The sequence below is a fragment of the Cetorhinus maximus genome, chromosome 2 (genome assembly GCF_964194155.1).
Source record: "Cetorhinus maximus chromosome 2, sCetMax3.hap1.1, whole genome shotgun sequence".
NCBI lineage: Eukaryota > Metazoa > Chordata > Chondrichthyes > Lamniformes > Cetorhinidae > Cetorhinus > Cetorhinus maximus.
In genome coordinates, this window is record NC_135880.1 from 80699066 (window position 1) to 80720183 (window position 21118).

Here is a 21118-nt window from a genome sequence, read left to right on the forward strand (position 1 = left end):
TCTTCTTTCAAATAAGGAGACTAAAACTGTTTACAGATGTGGTCTTACCATTGTGATGAACAGCTACAGCACAATTTTCCTACTTTTATATTCCATTCCCCTTACAATAGATGCCAACATTCCATTTGCCTTCCTAATCACTTGTTGTATCTGCATACTAACTTTTTGTGATTCATGTACCAGGACCCCCAGCTCCCTCTGTACTACCATGTTCTGCAATCTCTCTTCATTTAGATAGTATGCTGCTTTTCTATTCTTCCTGGCAAAGTGGACAAGTTCACATTTTCCCACATTATACTCCACCTATCTGCCAATTTTTTGCTCACTCATTTAACCTGTCTATATCCCTTTGCAGGCTCTCTACCTCACCTCGACAATTTACTTTCCTACCTTTCTTGGTGTCATCGGCAAATTTAGCTACCATACATTTGGTTCCTTCATTCAAAACTAAGGGCCTTAAAAGTAAGGTAGTTATTAATATATCCAATGGGGGAATAGGGAGGAGTTTCTTTTACTCAAGAGTTTTTAGAATTCGGAACTCACTACTAGAGGAAGTGGATGAGGCAAATAGCTTAGATTCTTTCCAAAGGGAATGGAAAGATATGCTGAAAGCTGAGATGAGACAGCTGGAATGGGAGGAGCCATATGTGGAATACAAACATCAGCACCCACAAGTTGGGCCAAATGACCTGTTTGGGGGCAGTATATTCTGTGTAATTCTATGCAATATTGTGCCTGTCACCACCTCAGGGTGTCCAAGCGATTTTCAAACAATGAAGTAATGTTGAAATGTAGTCCCTGTTGTAATGTAGGAAATGTGAGAAGTTTGAATTACTAGAGATAACAAATCAATCAGCAAGGACAAAGAATTACATCAACTGTAGAGAGGAGATGGTCCTAAGTTTTAATATGAAACCAAAATTTTAATTAAAAATTACTTATAAATGCTGTACTTTAAATTCAACAACTTTTTCAGATTCGCATTTGGGCTGATAAAGCAGCCATATCAAAAGGTGAAGCTGATTATGCATTAAATGTAACAGGTCCAATACTTGCATACTTTGAAGAGTATTTTAATGTGAGTTACCCCCTCCCCAAATTAGGTAAGTCACTTGTTTGTATACTCTTATCCTATGATTCTAAGGCCAACTGCAACATAAACTAAAATATCTTGATTCATTTCATCTGTCTATCAGTCTGTCTATCTATTTGTCGGTCTCTATTATTTAAAAATGCAGTTTACAATCATAATCATTTCAGTATTCTGTGGTTTTGTGAGTAATGTCTGAACCATTTTATCTCCCGGGTCTCATCCAAATTAGTCAAACCCAACTCCCAACCAAAGCTGGAGGCTTTAACTTGAAGGTCATGGGCAGAAGCAGAATTTCAGGATACAGTTTTAGCAGATGGCTGAGGGACTCTGCACAATTTGCCTGATTTTCTGTTAAATTCACAACGAGTCCAGATTATTTTAGCAGGCTTCATTTTTTTCAATTTTGATGAGGCATCCACTAACCAGAATTGATGAGGTTAAAATGGCAGCAGGTAGAACCCAACCATCATTTTCATCCATTCACTTCAGGGGTCATGGTTTTAAAATCAAACTTGAATTCAAATCCTACTGCAGCAAATTAGGAAATTGAATTCAGTAAATCTGGTCATTTGTGGACTAGTACTAGAAAATGACATAGTCGTAAAAACCCAACCTGTTCACTAATGTCCTTCAGGGAAGGGGCCTGAGTGATCGTGTAAAATGGCCATTACCAAATTGGCTGCCTAATTTACATATCTCCCAATTTTTGTTGTCATTGAAGGAAATAACTTCTCTCCCTTCTAATCTTAAACATCTGCATTAGAGTGCTACTTTGGGCTGCATTAGAGTACTTAAGTTGGAGTTTGGTGAGAGGGTGACTTTTAAGGGTTAATTTAAGGGTTAATTTCTATCTAAAGTCTAATCTTTCTTTAGTTTAGCAACCACCTAAAAGTTGCTCTTTGTATTGGGAGAAGGTGAGTTTTAGTCCAACTTTAAAATGGCTCTGCTTGCAGCTGCAGCTAGTTAATTAGATAACTTGCTTAAACAGGTTTTCAGAAGCTAGATTCAGAGAGCTTAAAAGTAGGCCGTCAACAGTGCTGCCTAATATGCACTGGAGTGCTGGTTTGGGCTGCTTTAGAGTGCTTAGGTTGGAATTTGGTGGGAGAGGGAGTTCGCTGAAGAGGGAATGAGGGATCCTTTCATTTTCTACCTTTCCTCAGTAAGAAGAGCGGCAGCCTTGGTAAGTAGGACTCATAAGCATTTCTTTTATCCTTAATATTCTCTAAACTAGAGGAAGTAGAAGTAAAGGGAGTAATTTAAGGTAGGTCATGGCAGGGCAGCTCAGCCAAGTGGAATGCTCCTCCTGTGCAATGTGGAAAGTCAGGGACACTTCCAATGTCCAGGGTGACCACGTGTGCAGGAAGTGTCTCCAGTTGCAGCTATTTGAAATTCCTGTTTTGGAGCTGCAGCTATGGCTGGCATCACTGTGGAGCATCCACAAGGATGAGATCTTTGTGGATAGCATGGACAGTGAGGTGGTCACACCGGAGGTAAAGAGTGCATAGGCAGAAAAGGAATGCGTGACTGCCAGACAGAGTAAAAGCACTAGACAGGTAGTGCAGAAGGGTCCATCTCCCTCTCTAACAGATTTTTTGTTTTGGACACTGCTGGGATAGATAGTTTCTCAGGGGAATGCAGCAACAGCTAAGTCTGTGGCACCACAAATGGCTCAGCTGCACAGGGTGTGGGTGGGTAAGGGGGGAGAAAAACGAGTGGGAGAGCAATAGTGATAGGAGATTCTATCATAAGGGGAACAGACATATTTCTGCGGCACAGACCAGAATGGTATGATGCCTCCCTGGTGCCAGGGTCAAGGATGTCACTGAGTGGCTGCAGGTCATTCTGAAGGGGGAGGGTGACAACTAGAGGCTGTGGTCCATATTGGTACAAATGACATAGGTAAAAAGAGTGATGCAGTCTTGAAAGCAGAATATAGGGAGCTAGGAAATAAATGAAAAAGCAGGACCTCAAAATTAGTAATCTCAGGATTACTCCCAGTCCCACATGCTCACGAGATCAGGAATAGGAGAATAGATCATTATGAATGCGTAGCTGGAGAGATGGTATAGGAGGGAGGGATTTATATTCCTGAGGCACTGGGACTGATTCTGGGGAAAATAGGACCTGTGCAAGCTGGACGGGTTGCACTCCAGCAGGACTTGGACCAATATCCTCACAGGGGTATTCAGTAGTACTGTGAGGGAGGGTTTAAACTAGAGTGGTAGGGGAATGGGAGCCTGAGTGGGGAGACTCAAGGGAGGGAAACAAAGATAGGAATGAAAGACAGAAAAGGAGAATGCAAATGTGGAAGGCAGAGGAAACAAGGGCTAACAGAAAATAGGGCCATAGTACAAAAAAATGTATAAAAATGTTAAAAAGCAAGTCTAAAGGCACTATCTGAATGCACAAAGTATTCGCAATAAGGTAGACGAATTAACAGTGCAAATAGATGTAAATGGGTACGATACGATTGCAATTACGGAGACATAGCTGCAGGGTGACCAAGGCTGGGAACTGAATGTCCAGGAGTACTCTATTCAGGAATGACAGGCAAAAAGGAAAAGGAGGTGGGGTGGCATTGTTAGTTAAGGATGAAATCAGTGCGATAGTGAGAGAGGATATTGGCTTAGAAAATCTAGATGTAGAATCAGTCTGGATGGAGCTAAGAAGCAACAAGGGGAAGAAAACATTAGTGGGTGTTGTATATAGGCCTCCAAACAGTAGTGGTCAGGTAGGGGATGGTATTAAACAAGAAATTAGAGATGCATGTAACAAGGGTGCTACAATAATCATGGGTGACTTTAATCTACATATAGACTGCTCAAACCAAATTAGCAATAATACTGTGGCAGATGAATTCCTGGAGTGTGTACAAGATGGTTTTTAGACCAGGATATCAAGGAACCAATTAGGGAACAGTCTATCCAAGATTTGGTATTGTGCAATGAGAAGGAGTTAATTAATGACCTTGTTCTGCAGGGTCCTTTAGAGAACAGTGACCATAACATGATAGAATTTTTCATTAGGATGGAAAGTAAAGTAGTCTGATCCGAGTCTGGGTCCTAAATCTAAACAAAAGAAACTATGAAGGCATAAGGCATGAGTTGGCTAAGATAGATTGGGGAACTTCATTAAAAGGCATGACAGTGGATAGGCAATGGGTAATGTATAAGGAATGAATGTATGCATTGAAACAGTTATACATTCTTTTCTGGCACAAAAACACAACAGGAAAAGCGGCCCAACCATGGCTAACAAAAGAAATTAAGGACAGTATTAGATCAAAAGAGGAGTCATATAAATTTGCTAGCAAAAGTAGCATGCCTGAGGATTGGGAGAAGTTTAGAATTCACAAAGGAGGATCAAGAGATTGATTCAGAGGGGAAAAATAGAGTATGAGAGTATACTTGCAAGGAGCATAAAAGCAGACTGTAAAAGCTTCTGTAAGTATGTAAAAAGAAAAAGATTAGTGAAGACAAATGTAGGGCCTTTAGAGTCTGAAACAAGAGAACGGGAGGTAACAAGGAAATGGCAGAGCAATTAAGCAACTACTTTATGTCTTCATGGAGGAAGACACAAATAACTTCCCAAAAATGCAAGGGAACCTAGGGTCTGATGAATAGGAGTTGAAGGAAATTAGTATTATTAAAAAAATAGTGCTGGAGAAATTAATGGGACTGAAAGCCAATAAATCCCCAGGGCCCAATAATCTACATCCCAGGGTACTAAAGAAGGTGGCCATGGAAATAGTGGATGCGTTGGTTATCATCTTCCAAAATTCTATAGGTTCTGGAACAGTTCGGGCAGATTAGATGGTGGCAAATGGAACCCCACTATTTAAACAAGGAGGGAGGGAAAAAACAGGGAATTACAGACTGGTTAGTCTAACATCAGTAGTAGGGAAAATGCTAGAGTCTATTATAAAGGATGTGATAACAGGACATTTAGAAAATATCAACGGGATTAGACAAAGTCAACATGGATTTATGCAAGGGAAATCATGTTTGACAAACCTACTGGAGTTTTTTGAGGATGTCACTAGCAGAATAAATAAGGGAGAACCAGTGGATGTGCTATATTTGGATTTTCAGAAAGCTTTTGATAATGTCCCACATAAGAGGCTAGTGTGCAAAATTAAAGCACATGGGATTGGGGGTAATATATTGGCATGGATTGAGAATTGCTTAGCAGATAGGAAACAGAGAGTAGGAATAAATGGGTCTTTTTCAGAGTGGCAGGCAGTGATTAGTGGGGTACCACAGGGATCAGTGCTTGGGCCCCAGCTATCAATGATTAGATGAGGGAACCAAATGTAATATTTCCAATTTTTCTGATGACACAAAACTTGGTGGGAATGTGAGTGGTGAGGAAGATGTTAAGAGACTTCAAGGCAATTTAGACAAAGCGAGTGGGCAAATAAATGGCAAATGCAGTAAAATGTGGATAAGTGTGAAGTTACCCACCTCGATAAGAAAACAGAATAGCAGAGTATTATTTAAATGGTGATAAATTGGGAAATGTTGATGTACAAAGGGACTTGGGTGTCCTTGTACACCAACCACTGAAAGCAAGCATTCAGGTGCAGCAAGCAGTTAAGAAGGCAAATGATATGTTGGCCTTCTTTGTGACAGGACTTGAGTATAGAAGCAAGGATGTTTTACTGCAGCTGTACAGGGCCTTGGTGAGACCACACCTGGAATGTTATGTGCAGTTTTGGTCTCCTTACCTAAGAAAGGATATACTTGCCATAGAGGGAGTGCAGCAAAGGTTCACCAGACTGATTCCAGGGATGGCAAGATTGTTGTATGAGGAGGGATTGGCTCGACTAGGCCTGTACTCACTGGAGTTTAGAAGAATGAGAGGGGCTTTCATTGAAATGCATAAAATTCTGACAGGGCTGGAAATACTGGATACAGGGATAATGTTTCCTCTGGCTGTGGTGTCCAGAATAAGGGGTCGCAGTCTCAAATGTGGGGTAGGCCATTTAGGACTGAGATGAGGAGAAACTTCTTCACTCAGAGGGTGGTGAACCTGTGGAATCCTCTACCACAGAAGGCTGTGGCAGCCAATTCACTGAAGATTAAGAAGTAAATAGATAAATTTCTAGACTTTAAAGGTGTCAAGGGGTATGGGGAGAGAGCGGGAGTATGGCATTGAGATAGAAGATCAGCCATGATCATATTGAATGGTGGAGCATGCTCAAAGTGCCAAATGACCTACTCCTGCTCCTATTTTCTATCTTTCTGTCTCTCAATTAGAGCATCCCTTAATCTTCTATACTCATTGTTTGACTCTACTAAGGTATTAACCTAGAAATTTATTTGCTGGTGTGAACTGGGCACAGGGAATAATCCACACGCTGGACTGGTTAGGCCTGAGGCACACCAAACATTGAAGGAGAGTAGATGAGCGATTAAGAGAGAGAGGGTCAAGCAGAAGCTGCCAAGTCTTCAGGGTTGTAGTAGGGTTGAGAGGAGCACTCCTGCTCCTCCTGATACCACGTTCAAGTAAGGTTTTTTTTTTAGAAAATTTACCTTTTGATGATGGCCTGCACATGTCAAACATGCTGTCCTGAATGCAGCACATTTAGTGCCAGTGTGTTCAAGATAGACCAAGTTTGCAAAAGGGACCTCAAACACATTTTTGGCTCTTTATTTGCATTTGCAAAGGGCCTAATGACTGTTTCAGGCATGGGTCCTGGAATTTCCTTTTTGTGCTTTACCAAAATGGTGAACTTTGCACCTCATGCTTCCTGCCAAATTAAATGCTTTGATATCAATTTTACATGTGTAATGTGGATGTGGCACCAGCCAATTGCTAGGCTATTGTGCACTATAACTTATTACATGACTGCATTGCAACTGACTCATTGTGTTCTTATCCTTTTAGATATAATAGCATTGCCTTACTATGGAGCAGCAGCAATGGAAACCTGGGGTCTGCTGATGTTCAGAAAGGATTCGCTGTTATATCGTCCAAAGATGAGATTCTTTGATGATAAATTAAGCATTTCTACAATAATTGCACATGAGCTGGCACATCAGGCACGTTTGCGCAATGCTTTTTTTACATATTAGTCGCTGTATTAATTTCTGTTGGGAGTTAGGGATGGTGCAGAAACTGTTCAGGGCACACAGCTATATTCTATATTTTGTGATGGTGATCGTTTTAAATTGTCGTTTGAATTAGGTGATTACAAGTACTGAATACGGGTTTGAAGAAACTGTCTCACAAACAAAAGTTGGCATTATACAGAACCCTGGAATAATGAAGTAATTGTGATGTTAAAAGCTTGTATTGAAAAATTTTATTGTATGTGTATGCTGTATCGTGTTTACACTAAACTGGTTTCTGACTTGTCTAATATTCTATGGGACATTCACCAGTTTCGAATAGTGGGTTGCCATGAAACTTTATTTGGTTGGTAGAGATTGAGTGGCAGGAAAGTATTGCAGCCTGTTGATTGACAGCAGGTAGCCTGTATGGACACCAGTGAAATCCTCATTGATCTTTCTTGTCCCACTACTCACCAAGACCACCACATTTACCAGCAAATGAGAAGCCTTTGCAACTGTGATTTCAGTGAGGAATGACACATCCAAGTACTGAGAATATGTTGGCCCCCTTCTCTGAAATATGCCTGTTCCATTCATGGAATTGTTTACATCTCTCTGCATTGTCTGTAAACAAGCCTTCATCTACAATGCTTTGGATATTCCAGGAACTGCATCAATATCACACACCTACTTCCTAATCAAACGTGGGCCGGAATGTTCTGCAACCCCTGCCCCATCCCGAAGCGGACTGGCAGTCGGGAATGGCAGGGTTAAAATCAGGTGGGATGGTGCCGTGCCCATTGCCTACCACTGGAATCTTGCCATTAACGGGGAAGGTAGCAGGTGGCTTGACCACCTTTGGGCCAATTGAGGTCCATAAGTGGCCAATTAAACCCTGGCAAGCCGGCTGCAGGTTCACGGGGGCAGGTGGTGTTTGGGGGGGGTCCCTCCTGTTCAAGTACCCTGTGCCCCACAGAGGACCCCTCCCACTCACCCAGGTGAAATGACCACACTGCTTCAACCACTTCTCCCAGTTTCCTGGCGTCCCAATCACAGCCACCCTCTCTGGAGGTCGGTCATGTCAGTCCCGGGACAGCGCAACAGAAGTTTCTCAGGATAGTGTCCCAGGCCCAACCATCTTCAGTTGTTTCATCAATGACCTTCGTTCCATCATAAAGTCAGAAGTGGGGATGTTCGCTGATGATTGCACAGCGTTCAGCATCATTCATGACTCCTCAGGTACTGAAGCAGTCCATGTCCAAATGCAGCAAGACCTGGATAATATTCGGGCTTGGACTGATAAGTGGCAAGTAACATTTGTGCCACATAAGTGCCAGGCGATGTCTATCTTAACAAAGGAGAATCTAATTCTCTCCCCATGACCTTTGATGGCATTACCATTGCTGAATCCCCCACTCTCATTGTCCTGGGGGTTACCATTGACCAGAAACTGAACTGGACTAGCCATATAAATACTGTGGCTACAAGGGCAGGTCAGCAGCTGGGAATTCTGCAGACAGAAACTTACCTCTTGATTCCCCAAAGCCTGTCCATCATGTATAAGGCACAAGTCAGGAGTGTGATGGAATACTCTCCACTTGGCTGAATGAGTGCAGCTCCAACAACACTCAAGAAGCTTGACACCATCCAGGACAAAGCAACCCATTTGATTGGCATCCCATTCACCATGATAAATATTCACTCCCTCCACCACCACTGATGTATAGTGGTGGCAATGTGTACCATCTTCAACATGCACTGCAGCATTCACCAAGGCTCCTTTGACAGACCATAAGACGTAGGAATAGAAGCAGTTCATTCAGCCCATCGAGTCTGCTCTGCCTTTCAATGAGATCACGGCTGATCTGATAATCCTCAACTCCACTTTCCTGCCTTGTCCCTATAATCCTTGATTCCCTTACTGATTAAAAATCTGTCTATCTCATTGGCAACATTGAATAGACAATGACCCAGCCTCGACAGCCCTCTGCGGTAAAGAATTCCACAGATTCACAACCCTCTAAGAGAAGAAATTCCTCATCTCTGTCTTAAATGGGCGACCCCTTACCCTGAGATTATGCCCTCTGGTCCTAGACTCTCCCACAAGGGAAAATAACCTCTCAGCATCTACCCTTTCATATTCAGCTCCTCTATTCTTCCTGCCAAAATGCATAACCTCACATTTTCCCACATTATATCCCATCTGCCAAGTTTTTGCCCACTCACTTAGGTAGCCAATTCTCCATCCATGCTAATATACTACCCCCAACACCATGGTCTCTTACCTTATTAAGTAGCCTTATGTGCGGCACCTTATCAAACACCTTTTGGAAATCCAAATACATTACATCTACTGGTTCCCCTTTATCTATCCTGCTTATTACCTCCACAAAGAATTCTAATAATTTTTTCAGGCATGATTTCCCCTTCATGAAGCCATGCTGACTCTGCTTGATTATATTATGCATTTCTAAATGCCCTGCTATTACATCCTTTATAATAGACTCTAACATTTTCCCAATGACAGATGTTAAGCTAACTGGCCTATAGTTACCTGTTTTTTGTCCCCCCCCCCCCTTCCTCCGCCACCCCACCCAATTTTTGAATAAGGGTGTTAAATTGGCAGTTTTCCAATTTTCTGGAACTTTTCCAGAATCTGAGAACTCTTGGAAGATTACTACCAGTGCATCCACTATTTATGTAGCTACTTCCTTTAATATCCTAGGATGCAACCTATCAGGTCCAGGGGACTTATCGGCCTTTAGCCCCATTAGTTTCCCTAGTACTTTTTCTCTAGTGATAGTTATTGTATTTATTTCCTCCCCACCCCCCTCCCCACCATTTTGCCCCTTGATTATTTTGTATTTTGGAATGCTATTAGTGTCTTCTACCGTGAAGACTGATGCAAAGTATTTATTCAACTCCTCTGCCATTTCCTAGTTCCCCATTATTATTTCCCCAGCCTCATTCTGTAAGGGGCCAATCTTCACTTTGGCCTCTCTCTTCCTTTTAATATATTTAAAGAATCTCTTACTGTCCATGTTTATATTACTTGCTAGTTTACCCTCAACATTTATTTTCTCCCTCTTTATTGATTTTTGGTCATCTTTTGTTGGCTTTTAAAACTTTCCCAATCTTCTGGCTTACCACTAATCTTTGCCACATTGTATGTTTCTTCTTTCAATTTGATACTATCTTTAACTTCCTTGGTTAACCATGGTTGGTTATCCCCTTCCTAGAATCCTTCTTCCTCTCTGGGATATATCTGTGTCGTGAGTCATGAACTATTTTCTTAAACGTCTGCCATTGTGCATCGACCATCTTTTCTGCTAAACTCCTTTCCCAGTCGACTCTAACCAACTCTGCTCTCATTCTTTTGTAATCATCCTTATTTAAGTTTAGCACAGTTGTTTTAGACCCAAGTTTCTTACTCTCAAACTGAATGCTAAATTCAACCATGTTATGGTCACTGTTTCCTCAGGGATCTTTTACTTTGAGATAATTTATTAAACCTACCTCATTACACATTACCAGATCCAAAATAGCCTGATCCCTGGTTGGATCCACAACATATTGTTCTAGGAAACTGTCCCAAATACACTCTATGAATTCTTGCTCGTGGCTACCTCTGCCAATTTTATTTTTCCAATCTATATGAAGATTAAAGTCACCCATGATTAATGTACTGGCTTTTTTTTACATGCCCTCATTATCTACTGATTTATTCTCTGTCCTACAGAATAGCTACTGTTAGGAGGCCTGTAGACTACTCCCACCAGTGCCTTCTTCCCCTTGTTATTTCTTACCTCCATCCATATGGATTCTACATCTTCCAATCCAAGATAATTTCTTGCTATTGTACTTAGTCCATCTCGTACTAACAAAGCTACCCTACCACCCTTTCCTTCCTGCTGTCCTTTCAAAAAGTCACATACGCCTGGATATTTAGTTCCCAGCTTTGATCTCCTTGTAACCATGTCTCTGTAACGGCTATAAGGTCATACCCATTAGCCTCTATCTGTGCTGTTAATTCATTTATTTTGTTCTGAATACTTTGTGAATTTAAGTAAAGAGCCATTAATTTTGTCTTTTTACCATTTTTCCCCCTTTGACCCTATTTTCTGCTTTTTTTATGTTGGTACACTCTGTCCTTTCCTGTCACACTCTGGGTGCCATTACCTAAATAGCTGCCCTGCAATGCTGCCGTATCCTTTTGCTTTGTAAGCCTATGCATCCCCTCTCCAGAACCTTCCCGCCGTTCTTTTTATTTTAAAGCCCTTTCTACAGCTCTAGTTATTCGATTTGCCAGGACACTGGTCCCAGCATGGTTGAAGTGAAGCCCGTCCCACCGGAACAGCTCCCTTCTACCCCAGTACTGGCACCAGTGCCCCATGAACTCCCACATCAATCTTTGAGTCACACATTTAACTCCTTGACTTTATTTACCCTGTGCCAGTTTGCCCATGGCTCAGGTAGTAATCCCAAGATTATTACCTTGGAGGTTCTGCTTTTTAATTTTGCTCCTAACTGTCCAAATTCTTTCAGCAGAACCTCCTTTCTAGTCCTATCAACGTCATTGGTACCAGCATGGATGACAACAATGTCCTCCCACTCCCACCTTCCAGCCCTGAGGAGATGTCCTTAACCCTGGCATTGGGCAAGCCTTCAAGACTCATGCTCATATCTGCAGAGAACAGTATCTATCCCCCTAATTATTCTGTCCCCTACCACTACTATGTTCCTATTTCCTCCCACCCCCCTTCTTGAATGGCTGCCTGTACCACGGTGCTGTGGTCAGTTCACTCATCCTCCCTGCAGTCCTCATTCTCGTCCACACAGCAAAAACCTCGTAGCTGTTGGACAGTTGCAGGGGCCAAGGCTACTCAAATACTACCCCCCAGGGTGCTCATACCTGCTGCACCTGCAGTCACACCCCCCCGTCCCTGATCACAGACCGAATTTTAATTACCTAATCTGAGGGGTGTGACCGCTTCCTGGAGTAAAGTGTCCAGGTAACTTTCCCCCTCCCTGATGTGGCACAATGTCTGCAGCTTGGACTCCAGCTCCTCAACTTGAATCCGAAGTTTCTCGAGCTGCAAACACTTACTACAGGTGTGTTCGTTCTGGATCACCTTGGTGTCCAGCAGCTCCCACATGCTGCCCCAGCAACACATCGCCCATCCTGCCATCGCTATCATATTTTATTTAATTTATTAAATAATTACTCTTGACACTTGAAGAATCCCCCGCTCTTTACACTTTATTGAAATTATTTTTTACACCAGGATCAACCCTATACTTAACAAGCTATTTTTAAGAAAAAAAGAAAAAAAAGACTGGAGACATAAACAAAAACTAAAGGCCTTACTTTTACTTTAAAGCCTAGAAATGCATAACAATCATACTCACCAATCAGCTGCTCTCCATGCTGTTTTAATGGCCTCTCCATGCCCTTTAATGGTCTCTCTCTCCACGCTCTTTAATGGCCTCTCATCTCTCTCTCTGCGCTCTTTAATAGACTCTCGCCTCTCCCTCTCCCTGATCTTTAATGGACTCTCACCTCTCTCTCACCACGCTGTTTAATTGACTCTTGCCTCTCTCTCTCTCCATGCTCTTTAATGGCCCTCTGATTTCTACCACCTAGAAGAACAAGAGCAGCTGATGCATTGGAACATCACCACCTGCAAGTTCCCCTCCAAGTCATATACCATGCTGACTTGGATTTATATCGTCCACCGTTCCTTCACTGTCACTGGGTCAAAATTCTGGAACTCCCTACCTAACAGCACTGTGGGTGTTCCTACAACATATGTACTGCAGTGATTCATGAAGGCAGCTCACCACCACTTTCTCAAGGGCAGTTAACGATGGGCACTAGATCACCCATGAAGGGAAACATCTTCTCAGCATCTATCCTGTTAAGAACCCACAGAATTTTATATGTTTCAATAAGAACACATCTCATTCTCGCTCCAATGGGCATAGGCCCAACCTGCTCGACCTTCCCTCATAAAACAATCACTTCATTCCAGGAATCAGCCTAGTGAATCTTCTCTGAACTACCTTCAGTGCAACTGTATAAAGATAATGGAATGCAATGGCTGCTGTGACCATGATGTATTATTTGTCAAAATCAATGTTCGTTTCAAGGTTATATCGACGTTCTAAAACTTAGCCATGGTAAATTTGAGACTGGGAAAATTCTGACAATATTGGTACATCACCAATTTACTTATAGTGTGCATCAATACATGCATCTTCAAATGTCAGATGAGAAATATACGATAAGAGCATAGACCATCCCCAGCTAGTATATCATGTGCTTTTTGTTTCGATAAGGGGACACTATCCTGCTGGCAGTGAACGATCATTGCCAGTGTGGCAGCATGATTGTATGAGCTCGCACAACAAAAATAAGTTACAAGTGATACTCATGTCACCAATAACATTAAACTTCTTGAAAATGTGAATTACCCACACCGCACCTAAAAGGTCAAGCATGTCCATGTGCGGTTCCAATAAAAAGGGCTTTTAAAACAACATGTTGGTTTGCGATGGCATGAACTATATTTGCTGTAAGCATGCTTAAATATTATCTTCAAATTTACAAACTAGGGACCTTTGTGGATTAGAAAGTTCTGGAGTATTCAATTTATGACAAGTTTTGTTTCTCTGTTTCTTTTTGAAGTGGTTTGGAGACTTGGCTACAATGAGATGGTGGAATGATCTGTGGCTTAATGAAGGATTTGCAACATACTTCGAGCACCTTAATATTGCCTCTATAGACACTTTAGAAAATTTGGTAAGAAAATCCGTCAATTCCAAAACAACAATATAGTAAAAGTTTTGTTACTAGACTCTGAGAAGGGTTGCTTGAAGAAGTTGAGCTATTCACAATCCTCTTTACAAAACGTGGGGAGTTAACACGATATCATAATGGCATTGAATAATTAAATTCACATTAGTTCTTCCAAAAGAAAGAACAGCCTTGCAATTATATAGCACCTTTCAAGTCCTCAGGATATCCTAAGTCCCCTAACAGTCAAAAACTTACTTTTAAAAGGAATTTACTGATTCATTGGCAAATGTGGCAGCCAAATTGCTTATAGCAAGACACCACAACGAGAAAGAGGAGATAATCTATTTTTGGTAATTGAGGGATAAATGTTGGAGAAAAAGTAGACAAAGCTCTTGTTAACATTTAAAAGAAGACAAAACTGTTGTAATATAGGAAACATGACAACTAGTTTGCACAGAGCAAGTTCCCACAAACAGCAACAAATTAGTGACCAGGTGATTTGTTTCAATGATGTTGATTGTGGAATAAATAAATACTGGCCAGGACATCATGAAAAACTCTCCTGCTCTTCACAGAATCACAGAATCACAAAATTGTTACAATGCAGAAGGAGGCCATTTGGCCCATTGTGTCTGCACCGGTTCTTCGAATGAGCATTATGACTCAGTGCCATTCTCCTGCCTTTTCCCCATAACCTTGCATATTGTTTCTATTTAAATAATTATCTAATGCCCTTTTGAATGCCTCAATTGACCTGCCTCCATCACACTTCCAGGCAATGCATTCCAGACCCCAACCACTCGCTGTGTGAACAAGTTTATTCTCTCATCGCATTTGCTTCTTTTGCAAATCGCTTTAAATCTGTGCCCTCTTATTTTCGATCCTTTTGCAAGCGGGAAGTTTCTCCCAATCTACTCTGTCCAGCTCCCTCATGATTTTAGACAACTCAATTGAATCTCCTCTTAGCCTTCTCCCCTCCAAGAAGAACAGTTTCAACTTCTCCAATCTATCTTCATAAATTAAGTTTCTCATCCCTGGAACCATTCTTGCAAACCTCTTCTGCACTCTTTCCAATGTGTTCACATCCTCCCTATAGTGTGGTGCCCGATCTGTACACAATATTCCAGCTGAGGTCTAACCAGAGTCTTTTACAAGTTCAGCATAACCTCCTTGCTCTGGTACTCTCTGTCCCTATTAACAAAGCCTAGGATACTGTATGCTTTATTAAGTGCTCTCTCCACCTGTCCTGCCACCTTTAATGACATGCACATATGCACTCAGGTCCCTCTGCTCCTGCACACCCTTTAGAGTTGTACCCCTTATTTTATATTGTCTCTTCATGTTCATCCTACCAAAATAAATCACCTCACACTTCTGTGTTTCATCAATGACCTTCCCTCCATCATAAGATCAGAAGTGGGGATATTCGCTGTGAATTGCACAACGTTCAGCACCATTCGCGATATCCAATATCCAGGTTTGGGCTGAAAAGTGGCAAGTAACATTCGTGCCACACAAGTGCCAGGCAATGACCACCTTCAATAAGAGACAATGTAACCATCGCCCCTTGATGTTCATTGACAATACCATCGCTGAATCCCTCACTATCAACATCCTGGGGGTTTCAATTGACCAGAAACTGAACTGGACTAGCCATATAAATACTGTGGCTACAAGAGCAGGTCAGAGGCTAGGAATCCTGCTGCGAGTAACTCACCTCCTGACTCCCCAAAACCTGTCCACATCTACAAGGCACAAATCAGGAGTGTGATGAAATACTCTCCACTTGCTTGGATGAATGCAGCTCCAACAACACTCAAGAAGATTGACACCACTCAAGACAAAGCAGCCCAGTTGATTGGCACTACACCCACAAACATTCACTCCCTCCACCACTGACGCACAATGGCAGCAGTGTGAACTATCTACAAGATTCCCTGCAGGAACTCACCAAGTCTCCTCAGACAGCACCTTCCAAACCCACGACCACTGTCATCTAGAAGGACAAGGGCAGCAGACACATGGGAACACCATCACCTGGAAGTTCCCCTCCAAGCTACTCACCACCCTTACTTGGAAATATATGCTGTTCCTTCACTGTCGCTGGGTAAAGTCCTAGAACTCCCTCCCTTACAGCACTCTGGGTGTACCTACACTACATGGACTGCGCCACCATCTTCTCAAGGACAATTAGGGATGGGCAATAAGTGCTGGCCTAGCCAGCGACGCCTGCATCCCATAAATTAATAAAAAGAACATTTCCAGTCAAAGTGAAGCTGTTATCAACAAACTGAGTATGTACAAAAATGCATCACGAGTTGATTAGAAGTTATCACAAGTTTAATTTAGCATTGCAGAGATTATTAGTTGGATCATATTTTGAATATTGAATGCAATTTTGGACACCCAACCTTGAAAGGGACGTGAAAATATTAGAGAGGCTTTAGGCATGAGGGATAGAAATGTTTCTGAACTTGGGGCTCTAACCTGTAACAAGAGAACCACAAAGTATAACCAGAACTAAACTTTATTGGGAGGAATGTCCCCTTGTCGAGTGGGTGCGGCGGGCGGACCTGGGGGCGGCAGTGAAACGGTCCACGGACCGCAATCTGGCCCCGACCGTGATTTCACACTGGCTGGCCAATTAATGCATGAAACATCCACTGAGAGCCTCAGCACTGCTGGGGTGGGGGCGGGAGGAGGGTGAGCGCTGATGTTTGCACATCAGTGCTGGGGTGCCTTCCTTGAAAGCTCACTGGATGCATAGAGCTGCCTCTGGGAGCTGAAGATTTCTAAAATGAGAAAAGAAGAATCTACAATTAATATAAACATGCCCCCACATGTGACTGAGTTTTAAAAAAAATCCATTTTTTTTTTCACTTATTGTTGGAAACTTCACCCCGCCCGTGGATGATGTTTTGCTAAAAATGCAAAGGCCGCCTGGCCTATTTTCCTGCTGCTAACCATAAGGTTCGATGGGCAGTGAAATATCCTGCTTAATTAGCTGCTTAAGTGCCTTAATAGGCCTCTTACTTGTCGGCGGACGTGCTGCCGACTCTCACGCGTACCTGCCGACCGAAATACCGTGCGAGTGCGCGATGACATCAGGACATTTGCCTGACGTTATCATGCGCTATTTCACGCTCAGATGTGTTGGGCGTGCACCCGCACGCCGAGCTGAAAATCCTGGCCCAATCAGAATCTGTAATCAGGATTAAATATATTAATGTATTAAATAAACTGGGGGGGGTAATTTAGTCTGTTGCATGGAAACAGCTTATTTTAAAAAAAATAATAATTGATGTTTTATTTTAGCCCGTCATTACAGGCAACATTTTGAAAACCAAACCTTTAATTAGCTAGTCACTGTGCTATGTATTCCAAAGTCAGCATTTTATTATTAGAAATAGATTTTCAGCACAAATATGTTTTCAATTAGCTTGGAAATAAACAGACTACTAATTTAATTTTAGTATTAAAAGTAGTTGGCATATAATGAAAATACAGCAAAAATCAAATTGTTTTTAAGCCAGCATTTAATTTCATTTTAAAGAACAATGATTACAATTTGAAAATGAATTTAAAAAAACCATATAGGGGTTGATTTTACATGGTGGGCGGGCTGAATGAATTCCCTCCTTCCCCCACCCCCCAACCCAAGGTATCTCACCGACGTGAAATCTGGCATTCCCACAGTGATAATACATTGGGAGGGGCCTTAATTTGTGCAGAGAGGGACTTTTGCTCCTCAGAGACAAGACGTTCCACCCTAGAGAGTTGCCGGCCAATCCGTTGGTCATTGCCTGGCACTTGTGTGATGTGAATGTTACTTGCCACTTGTCAGCCCAAGGCTGGATATTGTCCAGGTCATGCTGCATTTGGACATGGACTGCTTCAGTATCTGAGGAGTCATGAATGATGCTGAAAACTGAGCAATCATCAGTGAACATCCCCACTTCTGACCTTATGATGGAAGGAAGGTCATTGATGAAGTAGCTGAAGATGGTTGGGCCGAGGACACTACCCTGAGGAACTCCTGCAGTGATGTCCTGGAGCTGAGATGACTGACCTTCAACAATCCCAATCAGCTTCCTTTGTGCTCGGCATGACTCCAACCGGTGGAGAGTTTTCCCCCTGATTCCCATTGACTCCAGTTTTGTTAAGGCTCCTTCATGCCACACTCGGTCAAATGCGGCCTAATGTGAGGGGCAGTGACTCTCACCTCACCTCGGGAGTTCAACTTTTTTGTCCATGTTTGAACCAAGGCTATACTGAGTGGCCCTGGCGGAACCCACACTGGGCATCAGTGAGCAGGTTATTGCTAAGCAAGTGCCGCTTGATAGCACTGTTGATGATCTCTTCCATTACTTTACTGATGATTGAGAGTGGACTGGTGGGGCAGTAATTGGCTGAGTTGGATTTGTCCTGCTTTTTGTGTACAGGACATACCACCACATAGCCGGGTGGATGCCAGTGTTGTAGCTGTACTGGAACAGCTTGGCTAGGGGCGCAGCAAGTTCTGGAGCACAAGTCTTCAGTACTATTGCTGGAATATTGTCAGGGCCCATAGTATTTGCAGTATCAAGTGCCTTCAGCCATTTCTTGATATCACGTGGAGTGAATCAAATTGGCTGAAGACTGGCATCTGTGATGCTGGGGACCTCCAGAGGAGGCCGAGATGGACCATCCATTTGGCACTTCTGGCTAAAGATTGTATCAAATGCTTCAGCCTTTTCTTTTGCACTGATTTGCTGGGCATCCCCATCATTGAGGATGGGGGTATTTGTGGAGCCTCCTCCTCCAGAGAGTTGTTTAATGGTCCATCACCATTCATGACTGGATGTGGCAGGACTGTAGAGCTTAGCTCTGTCTATCACTTACTACTTATGCTGTTTGGCACGCAAGTAGTCCTGTGTTATAGCTTCTCCAGATTGACATCTCATTTTTTAGGTATGCCTGGTGCTGCTCCTGGCATGTCCTCCTGTATGCATCATTGAACCAGTGTTGATTCCCTGATTTGGTGGTAATTGTAGCGGGGGGAATTGCTGGACCATGAGGTTCCAGGTTGCGTTCGAGTACAATTCTGCTATTGCTGATGGCCCACAGCGTCTCATGGATGCTCAGTTTGAGTTGCTCGATCTGTTCAAAATGTATGCCATTTAGCACGGTAGTAGTGCCACACAACCCAAGGAGGGTAACCTCAATGTGAAGTCAGGAAATCCTGACTTCACATTGAGTGTATGGTGTTCACAATGACTGTACGGTGCTCACTCCTACTGATACTGCCATGTACAGATGCATCTGCGGCAGGCATGTTGGTGAGGATGAGGTCAAGTATGTTTTTCCCTCTTGTTTGTTCCCTCACCACCTGCTGCAGACCCTACAGTCTAGCAGGTATGTCCTTTAGGACCCGGCCAGCTCAGTAAGTAGTGGTGCTACCAATCCATTCTTGGTGATGGACATTGAAGTCCCCCACCCAGAGTACACTCTGCGCCCTTGCCGCCCTCGGTGCTTTTTCCAAATGGTGTTCAACACGGAGGAGCACTGATTCCTCAGCTGAGGGAGGGCGGTATGCGGTAATCAGTTTCCCATGTTTGACCTGATGCCATGAAACTTCATGGGGTCCAGAATTGATGTTGAGGATACTCAGGGGAACTCCCTCCCAACTGTACACCACTATGCTACCACCTATGCTGGGTCTGTCCTGCCAATGGGACAGGACATACCCAGGGATGGTGACGGTGGTGTCTGGGACATTATCTGTAAGATATGATTCTATGGGGATGACTATGTCCGGCTGTTGCTTGACTAGTCTATGAGACAGCTCTCCCAATTTTGGCACTAGCCCCCAGATGTTAGTAAGGAGGACTTTGCAGGGTCGACAGAGCTGAGTTTGCCATTGTCATTTCCGGTGCCTAGGTTGATGCCAGGTGGTCCGTCTAGTTTCACTCCTTTTTTTGAGACTTTGTAGTGGTTTGATACAACTGAGATACAATGGCTTGCTAGGCCATTTCAGAGGGCATTTGAAAGTCAATCACATTGCTGTGGATCTGGAGTCACATGTAGGCCAGACCAAGTAAGGACAGCAGATTTCCTTCCCTAAAGGGAACCAGATGGGTTTTTACAACAATCATCAGACCTTTAATTCCAGATTTTTATTGAATTCAAATTCCACCATCTGCTGTGGGATTTAATCCCAGGTCCCCAGAGAATTACCCTGGGTTTCTGGATTACTAGTCCAGAGACAATGCCACTACACCATCACCACCCCCTTTGCACTTTATGTAACTTTTACTTTAACACGAATCAGAATCAATGTATATTAAAGGTGAATTAACAGACAAATGATACTTCAAATAAAAAAGAAATTTCACTTTAAATAGTCAATACAATAAAGATACACCTTACACAACCAGAAGCATCCGCATCACTCCCCACAGATACATGGCACTATGTAATGACACAGTTCCACAATATGCCAGTTTTTATTCATGCAGGATAGATCAGGGCATAGCTCAGGGGGCCCATCTGACAACAGCTTTCACCTCCGAGTTTCATGGGTATAATTATCATCAAGACAAACTTTTATGAACTCTCTCTCCCTCAGGCCACAATAGTCCTGCTGGTGTAGCTTTCCAGAGTTCTTTTTCAATTGACCGACAAATGACATCCTGGTTCACAACTTGGCTACTCGGGAATACACCCAGCTCTTTAGCATCTCTGAATTAGGAAGGAAGCTTTCAAGGTTTTAGACTCCTTTTAGACAGCTCACACATTCCAAAAGCTCCTGTCTCCTTTTCTGCCAAACAAAGAAACTAACCTCTTCCTGAACGGATTTGCATCTTATCCTTGCAAGAATTCTGTGCGTTCCTATTTCTATCTTTGTCTGCATTCTCATTGGCTTGGAATTTCTGGCCCTGCCGTGCTGGGACCCATCACTGGGGATGTGGCAGCCCAGACAAAAGTCCATTGACTTTCAGTGGGACCGGGTGATAACAGCGGCAGGTGGGCAGGGCCAGAAAATGCTGTCTGCATCTGTGTGCTGATCGCCTTCACCCTCCAGCTCTCCGGTTTCTAGCTCTCCTTTGTATCCAGCCACATTGCTTCTGTAATTTAACTTCCTTCTTGTTCATACTGCTGCCACGTCAAGGGTCACCAGGTCACATGGAC

General features: G+C 42.9%; 1 protein-coding gene across 1 annotated transcript in view; it reads left to right on the forward strand.

The window, feature by feature from the left end:
• LOC144695613 (aminopeptidase Q-like) overlaps positions 1 to 21118 on the forward strand; it is a 217140-nt gene that overhangs the window by 76698 nt on the left and 119324 nt on the right. Inside the window, exons 4-6 of the mRNA XM_078566512.1 lie at positions 977 to 1103; positions 6983 to 7137; positions 13838 to 13951. Of these exons, the coding sequence (XP_078422638.1) occupies positions 977 to 1103; positions 6983 to 7137; positions 13838 to 13951 (396 nt within the window). The remainder of the gene's footprint in view (positions 1 to 976; positions 1104 to 6982; positions 7138 to 13837; positions 13952 to 21118) is intronic.